Genomic DNA, 12,019 nt, shown 5'->3' with positions numbered 1-12,019 from the left:
TTAAAAGAGAAACAATAAAACTAGTATGGAAATCCATGAAACAGATGTAAATATGGTTGTGTGTAGTATTAAAGTTGATTTTTTTGTTAGTTCACTCAAATGTCAGAGTGTCCTTGAACGCACCAGCAGCAAGTGTTTGCAATATAGTCCCTGCGTGACTGTACTTCAACATAACTTTGACAAAAACTAAAAGAGCTGAATTCTTCCCTGTGATGGATCACCTACGTTTCAAGTACAGTGGACTGAAATGAACACAAAGCAGTGATTGCCTGGGAGTAAGGAAATCAATCTCAGCACTTTAGAAAAGTGTCGGCAGTACAGTAAAGTATACACCCAAACAATCACCAGTTTGGGCCTTTAACCTTGACTATTGTCACATTTTGACTGGATTTCTCTGGATTCCTCATTATTATCCAGTGCTTCATGGATTTTTGTCAAATTAAAGTAATTCAATATTGGTATAAGAATATTGATATCAGGGGCCTGTCAGCTTTTGTGTTGGTCAAACAAAAAATAAAATACTTCATTCATCTCATTTATTCACATTTTACCATGTAAATAAAACAGTAACCTGAAGATTTTTTAGCAGAGGATAATAGGATGGCTGAGTGTTCTCTGAGTGTGTGAAAACATGAGCCGACCTGCAGTGGAGGAATAATATTTAGAATATTTTAGCACTTATTAAAAGACCAAGGTGTTTCATTTTCAGATTAGACTGTGAAGCAGCTCTGGGGACACACGCACAGCATAAATGAACCCCCCCGGTACTGGAATGTTTTGTATGACAGCCAGCCGATACACAACAGTCGTCTCTCCTTCACTCCCTCATAAACACACGCTATATTCAGACAGGAGGTTGCATCTGCAAAAACACACACAGTGTTCTTGGTAATCTCATAATTAATCATTTTATGTATGCAGATGATTCGGTTCTATTTTCTGCTGTTCAGTATATTCTCCTAACACGGTGCTGACTTTGACAGGTCAAATATATGCAGTAAGTAGGGAGAAATATGTCTCAATACTGGTGACAAATGTTTCATTATACGCAATAAAAACAATATTTACAAGATTATAAATGATGGTGACACAAATGCACCCTCTCTTCACAAAGTCATACCTACCAACTTGAATACATGTTTAATATTCCACATATATATTTACAACTTGGAGTTAATTCATTTTAAATTAATGTTTCTTGTTCTAATTAATGTCTAATTTGTGTTTGTTGTTGAATCTGTGTGAATACATCACCTGAACAAAGCAGATTAGGTAACATTTGTTTGTGGTCCACCTGGTATTAAAATGCAATCTGTATCTGGATACGTTATCTAGATAATTACATATAGGTAAACAGAGTTGGTGGAAGCAATGCTGCTGCACTTTACTTATTTTTCCTTTGCTAAAGAAGGGTCATCTCCAAGCCCCCTGGAACAGCACCTGGCTGTGAGGTGATATTGGCGTATTGGCCACAGTCAGAGTTGCAGGTCACATGATGCACACTGACCTAAATACACTTTTCCCCATACACGATCACTAGAAAAGGAACAGCTGTTAAATGATTATTCATTTTTTCTTCAGTATTATCAGAATTTGAGAGAACGTCCTTCTAGGAAAAACTATGGCTTCTTTCGGTTCAGTCAACATTGGCTTCTTTTATGAATGTGATCATTCCCTTCACTAAGTTTATTACTGCAACCAGGACGACAAAGTTCCCCTTGTAATTTGACACACAAACCATGATCTTTCCCTAAAACTTAAACTTTTGTGCCTAAAGCAAACCAAAATGGATTTATTTGTCCAACAATAGTCAGGAGCCCAAATGAACATTAAAATAGGTTTTTCTTGCCATAATTATTCCCCCTGTTAACACTGACATTACAAGATCCCTTCATAATGCACTTACAATGTAAGTGATGGGGCCAAAATCCACAGTCCTCCTTCTGTGCAGAAATGTATTTAAAATATATGAAAAGCTAATATTAAGGTTACTATCTTTTTAGTGCCAAGGTTCCTCTTTTTGTTACTATGCTTCCACCGCAGCTCAACAGGGACACATTGTCCGAGGAAATACAAATTTGTTGCTAAAAAGACTGTAAACGTATATATCCACTGGATATCCACTTGATATGACTAACTCAGACTGCTGAAGCCATTTTTGCACAAAACAACTGTGTGGACACACTGTGGATTTTGGCCCCCATCACTTACATTGAAAGCACATTTGAAAGGGATCTTTTAATATCCAATATGAACAGGACTAATGATTACAGCGAGGAAAACCTCTTTCACTGTTCATATGGACACCTGACTGCTGTTTTAAGACAGAAAAATTGTGAATCTGTCCTTTCATTTTGGCAACTTCACACACTGTACTGTTTTTGTCAGATCAAGCATGTGGAGACTATGTTCATTACTGTTTGCTCCATTCTGCCCCTGTGGATCAACAGTCACTTCAAATATCATGAGGATGTTATTGTGCGTGCCAACATTTTATAGTGCCTGTCATATATTCATCTGCATAAACGTACAAGTACTTGTTCAGGAGTGATAAGAAATCCTATGAATACAAATGCATGTGTAGATTGGCTAAAGTAGAGAATTACATCTTTGATGCACTGGTTAATCCTAACAAAGTCTATAGTAATTGTGTATGTATGTGTGTATTTGTACCATCTGAGAGATGAAATTTATGTAATGGCTATGTTTAATGTTTTTTAATGTTTGAATTTTGATCTTTTACTACCACAGATACTGTATGTGCGCGCGCACACACACACACACACACACACACACACACACAATATCAGGCAAAAGGGAAGGCAGAGAAAAAGGCACGATGAGTTAGGAGATATAAAGGGATGATTTAAAGACGAAGGCTTTGGAGTGTTAATGCTCCCACACACACACGCGCATGCACACATGCACGCACATGGCGCCATACCCCCCCCCACCCCGTGTCCTCCCACAGGCTGCCATTTTCATTCCATTTCAGAAGGATGCTTTGCTGTAAAAAGTTTTAATATTTCTCTCTTTGTTCACGTTTCAAGGACATGCACAGCCACTCATCTACAGATGGGGGCGAGAGGGAGCCAGAGAGATGCAGAGAAAGAAAGAGAATTTTCTGCATTTTCGATTATGAAACATCACATTGGTCCTTGAAGTCACAGCTTTGGCTCAGAGAAAGGCTGGGGTGGGCTATCGAGGGAGGTGGCGGAGGATGTTTTCTAGTTGCCGTTTCACTCAGAAACAGTTGTTTGAGAGAGGAGAACATGGCAAAAGGGAATGGGATGTAGAAAAAAAAAACATCTGTTAGCAACCTCTCTTGAACTTGTTTTCCCTGTGGTTTGGCAGTTCAACAGTAGCAGTAGCTACAACTATCAGTCTATCAGAGCGGTGCAGCCAGTTATTCTGCTGAAAAGAACAGCAATTGTGAACTCCTTAAACACAGACTGTGATTGGAGACAGATACTGAATTTGGACCACATGCCCTCGGGCAAGGTTGTGGTTTCAACAGGGGAAGAAAGCACTATGAAGTCATGAGTTCTTAAACCAGACAAAAGAAAAAAAAATGGTCATTGTGCTTTCCTAAATCTAACAAAAGAATTGCTGTGTTAGTTTCTGTGTTATTTCTGCAACCCTTCTGGAAATTACATTCAGCGTAATTTATTGGAGACTGAGACTGAAATAGGGCTGTATTTACACCTTGAACCACAAACCCTTAACATTAAATGCAATAAATACAGCATGCCAAGGCTTTAAGACTGAATTATAGTTTTGGTCAACACTCCAACAATTTTTCACATCATTTCAAATCAGTTTATGATGTAATCAGGGTTAGGGTTAGGGCATTGATTCGGCTTGAAACTAACAGAAAGCCTCAGTTACAAACTTAAAGTGTGGAGTTGGATAGGCGTATTGAGGAAGGTTATTGAAGAGGCAGAAATGGTCTAATGAAAGACACTATTGAAAATGCATTAAGGGAGATGCAGGATCGAGCATTTTTTGAGCTCGACCAATACTTGAGACTAAAAGTCAGGATATCTTCTGCTTCATCGATTTTCAACATTCTTTCAAAAATCTGGCTCTAGAGAGTCCCTAAACTGTATGTGTTTAAGTACAAAAATACATCACTTTAAGAATATATGGAAGTCTGTGGATGCCAATGTTAAAATGAAATCATTCAATCAAACTGAAATTTTATTTTACATTTTTGTGTGCGTAATGAATGGTGATATTAAAATAAGTTTATTAAAATCCATTAATTTTCAATTAGAAAAAAAAAAATCACTCCTCTGACAAACACTTTTCAGTCTACTCCTAAGCATAATACAGACCTAATGACCCTAGCTGGGTTTCCATCCAAATGTATCGCAAATTTTAATTTTCAGAAAATCAGCAAAAGAAAATGCAAATTTAAGCGTTTCCATCCTCTACTCTTATGCAAAAATTGGGAGTTGGTTCATTGAAATAAGCAGCAGGTGGCGCTAATTCTCCAGTCAGATTCAATTATACTACTGCAGAAGAAGAGGGCGCAACAAGATAAACAAGTGCCAGTCAAACCTGAAACAGTGAATAATAACATAGAAAACATGATGGGAATATGATATTTCTTTTTGTTTCAGGTAGTAATATGAAGAGTGTTAGTCTCCTCATCGCTCCACACTGATCTGCTGTTATTTATCATCTCTTCAGTGGAACAGAAATGTAAATGTAATGTGTTTGTTTTAGTCTTTATTTCAAACTGTCCATATACACAGTATCAAATGAAATCATCAGAATTTTTCGATTTTTTTCGAAAATGGCAAAAACAAGCAAGTGTAAGAACTTTTTTGCAAAATTGAGGACATTTTTTCAAATTTTGCCATTTCCATCAACCTTTTCTACGTTGATGGAAACATGGCTAATGAAATTGAATGTTGAAATTTCATTTTTCCATCTGACAGATAATGTGCAAAATAAACTTTCAATGTGTTTCCTAATTTTAGCCAATTTATAATGAATATGAAATGAATATTTTTTTCATGGTCTTTTTCATAATGTTCAACTTTATAGTGGTTGACAGATTGAACTTAAAACACCTGGGAGAATCCAGCCATTATGTAAAATTTCATTTTCAAATGGAACAATGAATTGGTTCATTTTTAATACTTGTACTGAACATTGCCTCTTGCTGCCTTAGCTTTGATATTAAATTCTAACATGTTTTTATTGGAATACTTAAATGACACATTGTCACCTGCAAATCAAAATATTAATTTAAAGGGGACATATTATGCACATTTCAAGGTCTATATTTATAATCTCAGGCTCTACTGGAATATTGTTGCATGATTTACAGTTCAAAAAACACCTGGTTTATCTTATACTGATCCTTTGCACAGCCCCTCAGTTCAGCCTCTGTCTGAAACAGGAAGTTTTAGCTTCTGTCTCTTTAAGGCCCCCTCCTGACAAGCCCACTCTGTTCTGATTGGTCAGCTTCCAATAGCTGCTCGGGAGGCTACATCAATAAACTAAGAAACAAACTATAGTAGCAGGATTTCACTTGTTTTTCTCATTCTTTACTCAAAATGTCGACTTCTCAAATATATCTGTACATGTTCGAGCTGGAATCTGATCCAAAATATGAGAGTGGACAACACAAACACATAGAAAAACCTTAGCAACGACCTTAGCAACCAAGGCTACAGAATAGACAGCTGTTTATGAGCATGCACAATGATCTGACGTCAGCTTGTCAGCAAGGTAAAAAAAATGTTGCAAATCAAAGCATTCAGATTAGGCTGAATACTGCACTTTTAACTTGCAGGGAGCATTTCCTCATATATTAACCTCAAGTTTTGGAACTTTGACCATGTTTAACATAGATATCCGACATCATAACAGTATATAAATAGCAGAAATCCAGAAAAAGCATAATATGTCCCCTTTAATGATCTCCCCCGCCCCCCCCCCCCCCAAAAAAAATAAACATGCAGAAGAAGACTAGTTTGTTTTTTTCAGCATGACACTACTTCATGCTCTGTCCAGCCCCAACAAGCTTTCCCAATCTGATGGGAAAGACCAGCCTGTGCTGTGTGTAGCCTGAGAGGCAAAGGAACGACGCTCTCCCATCCTCATCTGAAATTACGTATTTGCCATCCACACAACCTTTATCCTTCTCAGCTGCCTGCCTTGGGGATGCTGTGTGCAATGTGGCAACAGGGTGACATCGCATTTCAGACACAAAAACAGTGGCAAAGTGCAAATCTCTTCAGAGCCTTTCTATTGGGTTCAGAACAACTCCTCCATCACAGTGTTAACCCACAAAGGCCAAATCAGTGGTTGAAGGGATATGTGAAATAAAACATGAAGCCCTGGAGGAAGACTCCATAAACTGTGTGTATATGTGTGTGTGTGTTTGTGTGTGTGTGTGTGTGTGAGGTGGGTTGTAGTGTGGGTTACAGCTCCCTCCACCCTGAAGGATGCAGTAAACACTTGTTTTATTATGATTTGAATATCAGCTCTCGGAATATGAGCGAGGATAAATTATTATCATTAATTATAATAAATTTGCCTGTCAAGACTGCAATTATTTTGTTGCCACACAGATTGGTTATTCATATAATGATGGCGGTAGAACGCAGCGGCCTGAGTGACTCATGATTTTGTTGAACAATTGAAGCCACAGAAGCTAATTGTTTCGCTCGTCAAAGATTTTAAAATGGCAGCATGCAACAGCGTGTATGAGATATGTGTGTGTGTGTGAAAGAGGTAAATGCTTCACCATCATCTCCGAGACAAGTTTGTTACTGCTTAAATCACTGCTGTCATGTTAGAACTCACACACCATCTCTGCAGATTGTGGGAATTCTGTCTCACTAAGGTGCGTAAAAAGCTTTTCAAAATCTGCTTTAGAAATAATAATATAAAAAAAAAACATGATAGTGAAGCTGAAATCATAACTTATTTTCTTAAGACACCTGAAATGGAGTTTTAAGGTTTTCATTGAGACGATTGAGTTTAAAAAACATAAAAACTGCTTTTGCTATTAATAATTTTTCTGAACTTAATTCTGCTTCCCATTTATATGTGTGTGTGTGTGTGTGTGTTTGATGGTAGGGGGTGGGGGTGGGTGATTTAATATTACATGAGCTGGTCAGGGATTTTAATGCTGTCCAGTGCACATATGTGGGTTATCTTTTCAACCCATACCGCAGTAATAATTACAGTCCCAATTATCAGCTTTTTTTCTAGCCACACTTTTCTAGCTGCTTCTTCCATAATTTGCCAAGTTTTGTTTTTATGCATAGACAGAGTTCCTGTTACTGCTTTACATCAGCTCAGCACAAAGAGGTTAGGGAAAGAATGTGGTTATCGCAAATCAATCCTGGTTAAGGTGTGGTTAGGGTTAGACAACAAAAACACTTGGTTAATGTTAGGGAAAGATCATCATCAAAGAAAAAAAGCAAACATTAATTTCCGGTCTCTGTGATTTTCTGCATTAAAGCTGAACATGTTAAATATGCCTCTGTTACCTCTACCTTGACATGCTTACTTTTAAGGTACACTGCCTCCTATATTGATACTGAACATTGGCACTGGACATAAATGGTGAGATACAGAAACGTGTACTGGGCTAAAACTGAGGAAGTCAAAAAGGATTTCGCTAACCTGGTAGAAGTGAGCTTGTTAACATCAACATTGAATCAACGTGGTGGAAAAATAAAATTAAGTTAAACCATAATGACATCCCACAAGATCATCAGCTGGGTTGTTGTAATGTTACCAATGACTATGTGACTATGTGTTGGTATAGCCTGAATTTTATGTGGTGAGCTACATGTAATTTACAGTCATACTCCAGACATCAGTCCTTTTTATAAAGAGTAACTTAAAAGCAGGCTGAAAAGTCATGTTTTGCCACTCACTGTGGTTGCAAGTTTGAAACCTGTTTCAACTCTGACCGGGTGTAGTCAGAAATGTGCATTGTTGCACCTGTAACCACACCCAACAGTGATATCAGAGGGTCCTGGAGTACATCTGTACATCACTGCAGCAAGGTGAGAAGTAACAGTAAAGTTACACTTTAATGTAAAAGCATAACAGGCATTCAGAGCATCAAGAACAGTTGGAGTAGCTTCAACTGTAAACTTATATAACTTAAATACAATGACTGAAATAAATAGGAAGCTGTTTGCTAAATATAAGAACTTTATAAACTGATAGTATGTCAGATGTTATGTTTATAATGTACTCTGCTGCCCCCAAGTGGCCTTTAAATAAGGATATCTATCAATGTGACAGTCATCTGTCAATGAGATAGCGTACTATGAAGTTTCCAATTGACTGTGCTGCGATCCAGTGAAAAGGGAACGATATTATAACTTTAATTCTGCTTCATATCCGAATGTTTCGAGCAAAAGCATTTTAGTAGGCTGGTAACCATGGAGATGTGTGCAATTAACAGAATAGTATTTTCACCTTGATATTTTTGAGAAATCTGGGCTGACAAACTCATCATGGCAGAGCTCCTGCTGTTGCTGAAATGAGGTGAATTCCAGGGTGTCTGGCCTCACCGCAGACCCGCACACACAGGCCTTGACTGGTTTTGTGTGTACTGCAGTAATCTTGGCCAGTGATTTTCCATATAAGTCCATTTTAGTCAATCGCCACACAGGTTTGCACAGCTATCCTTGTTAGGACATTTCATTGACTTCCATTCATTGTGGACAGCTTAACCCAAACCCTAACCCTAACTTTAAACTAACCTCTAGTTACACATTATCCTAAACCTTAACCAGGACCTCAGAAATGACGTTTTGTCTCATTAGGACTGGGTTTTGGTCCCCATGAGGACTACTGGTCCTGACAAGGTTGGTGTTTATACCAGAAAAGGTCCCAAAGAGGGAGCAAAAACATGCACACAAACACACACACACACCTCTCCAGAGAAGGCCTGTCCATTCAGCAGGTGTTCGGAGCCCTGGCCATCCTCACTGCCAAAGTGTAGCCGGATTTCCTCCAGACGATGGCTGTATGTCATAGGCCCACCAGAGATGTTAACCAGGTGCTCCTTGTCCAATCGCAGAGAGACGTGGCGGCCTGTGTTGTACATGGTCCCTCCCACCTGAGGAAGAGCAGACAAGGAAGAGTTAGTCACAAATCAAAGCAATCATATGAAACTATATACATATTGAAACTGAAGCAACAGATCCCGAAATAGACCTCAACTGCACTGCAAATTTTCTGTGGTCTCTTTAACACCTTTAATTTTGCTCACTTGATTCTGACCAAGAAAAAAAGATCCATTGTTGTCTTTTTAGTTCTGGTCAAGGTCATGTTCACACAGATGAACTAAAAGGAGGAAAATAAAATTGTGGTGACTGACAGCAGGTCATGCTGCACCTTAATGCAATTGGATGTCAAATTCATGTACAATGACAAACAGGTAGAAAAACACAAAAAGAGATGTTGGTAGTGTAATATTCAAGCCATTAAATGGTTTAGGACACAAGGTCAACACACTTCTTTGAACTTGTTTTCATTGTCTGATGTATCAAGGAAAATCCTGCATTCATGTTCTCAATCCATGGTTACTAAGTCATCTTGACTAAATATACAGATTGGGAGATCTTTTTCTCCACAGTTCACAGCTGGTAGATGCAGCTTATAACTAAAATCTAGTATCATCTATCACAAAATGCTGTTGGTAGGTACATGTAGTTAACAGGATAGTGATAAATGCTGACTTAGTTAGCTAATATGTAACCACAAGACCCTGATGACCCCAGATTAAGTAAGGCTGTAGCAACAAAACCCCTGAGTGTACTGAAATGAGGAAGGATGTATTTTATTTGTTATGAGTTCAATATTTCATTTGTAATAGAATGAATGTGGTTTTTCTTCTTTTAAATGTGACATAGACTGGCTTTAATGCCTGCCTGCAAACCAAATGTCCTCCTAGATAATAATAATAAAGTGGAAAATTGGACGTTCCCACAAGCATACAAATGCACAGTAATGCTGACTAAAAACAGAAAAAACTCATTTAATTGCAGAAATTCCAGCTGTGGCTCACTGAGAAAGTGTAATCAACTGACCATTCCACCAGAGGCTACCGGCCCACCCAACTCCAGCCAAATCAACTTGTAATTTCTTAAATCTTAAGCTATTAAAAAGCAATTTAATACCCTTCTTTGCTTGAATACTCTCCCTTCCACATATTAAAAATGCATTCAAATACAGACCTCTCTGGATAAAAGACAATAACTGCCATTGCTCATATGTTGCTCTTAATGAAATGCAGCATTTGGATGAAAACACAACCTCATTAATAAAATAATATATATTTAGGTAAGAAATGTTAATGTGTTTATTCAAAAACATCATTTTCTTACAGAAAAGAAAGAAGAAATCCAACCAGACAACTTGGAATGATGTTTACTATCTTATGAATTCTATTTGAACATGTAGGTGTGGAACAGTTATTACCATAAGCTTAAGTGTATTTTGTTTGCCTCAGTCTGTCTTTTGGCTGACAGAGCAGTGAATCATTTGTTTAGTAAGAACTTTAAAAAAGTGATGAAATGAGGAAAATCTCCTAAAGTCTTCTACAGCTGTATGGGCTTTAGTTTCAGTAATAAGGAGATGTTGTTGTCTCGTGTTTTTGACAGCTTTGGAAGTCAAGTTTTTGTGGAGTCTTGTCTCATCAGCAGAGCTCAGTGATTTACACAAGAACAGTCCTGAGGGCTTTTTTAATTAGGCAGCAATCTAAGCAGGCGGGAGACGCAATATTGTAAACTGCAACAACAGCTCAACACACAAAGGAGAGTTTGGAGCCTAAAGTGAAAAGAAAGGGCAGGTAAAGATAAAATAAAAAAGAACAAAAGAAGGTTGAAATGATCAGGATACACTCACAATCAATACTTTACAAGGTTTTGGGGAGAACATGGTAATACAAAAGCCATTAATGATGATTTTCTTTTGGTATTTTTGCCTTTTGTTGGACAGCAGGCAGGAAACAAGGGGAGAGAGATGGGTGTGACATGCAACAAACATCCCTGACTGGAATCAAACCAGTGACGCTGCAGTTACATAGCATACACAGTATCAGGACACTCCAATAATGATTTTTATCAGTAACTGTTTATTTATTTATAAATGGGAGTTGTTTCAAAGTGAAGCGTTGATATTCTCAGCATGACTTTGGTCGGACTTCTATCACTCTTATTAGCCTCTCTCTTTCCTCTCCTCTTTCCACTCCCTTTGCTTTCCCTCCTCTCCCTCATTCCTTTTACCACTTGCTCTTTCAAAATCATCACAACCCCCCCCCCCCCCCAAATTCCCAGAGAAAGAAGTCTGCCCACACATTGTAAATATTTTATAGAACCTCTGAAAAATCAATGATTTGAAAGGAGAAAGAGAGAGGAAAAGGGAACGATGCAAAGAGGAGATAAGTACGTGGAGCTGGAGGAGAGAGGTGTGTTGGATTTAGTGCCCAAAGACGAAAAGGTAAAGTGGAATGAGTGAAGGAAAGTCTTTTAGGTTTCCTGGCAAGGCTGATAATGATGATGATGATGAGGTGAGACCCCTGAAAAGGCCAGAAAAATCTCATCTCCTTTAAGACCTCCTTTGGCTATTATTAATGAGGAAAAATTGGTAAAGAGGTCTATGTAGTTCCTCTGAAAAGCATCCGATATAAAGAAAATCGAGCAGCCTGGTTAATGATGGACACATGTGGACAGCCAAACCTGAACAACAAAATTCGTCATTTGTCATTGCATTCCAAAATAATTCATATCTGCTTTGTGATCTGCTAGTGCTGCAATTGAGGTTTAGCTAGATTTTCACACAAAAACTACTTGATTAAAGTGACACTCATTTATGTTTTTATATGATCAATCAATCAAATTACTATGTATAATGTGAAAGGTGTCGCACATGGTGATGAATCCATAGAGAATCATCATCTGACTCTTCAGCCCCCTCAGTTATCGAGTGTTTTAGCTTCTTTCAGCTTGTTGTTTTGGTTTCATGG

General features: G+C 38.0%; 1 protein-coding gene across 3 annotated transcripts in view; it reads right to left on the bottom strand.

Moving 5' to 3' along the window:
* The window catches only part of ca10a (carbonic anhydrase Xa), a 257,091-nt gene that overhangs the window by 19,710 nt on the left and 225,362 nt on the right, over window positions 1-12,019 (bottom strand). For all 3 annotated transcript variants that reach the window (XM_044337472.1, XM_044337473.1, XM_044337471.1), the window contains exon 5: window positions 8,924-9,109. In XM_044337472.1, coding sequence (XP_044193407.1) covers window positions 8,924-9,109 — 186 coding nt within the window. The remainder of the gene's footprint in view (window positions 1-8,923; window positions 9,110-12,019) is intronic.

Source organism: Thunnus albacares, chromosome 20 (assembly GCF_914725855.1).
Source record: "Thunnus albacares chromosome 20, fThuAlb1.1, whole genome shotgun sequence".
Lineage (NCBI taxonomy): Eukaryota > Metazoa > Chordata > Actinopteri > Scombriformes > Scombridae > Thunnus > Thunnus albacares.
The sequence above is the reverse complement of the archived record's forward strand: the minus strand, read 5'-3'. Positions and strand labels throughout refer to the sequence as shown.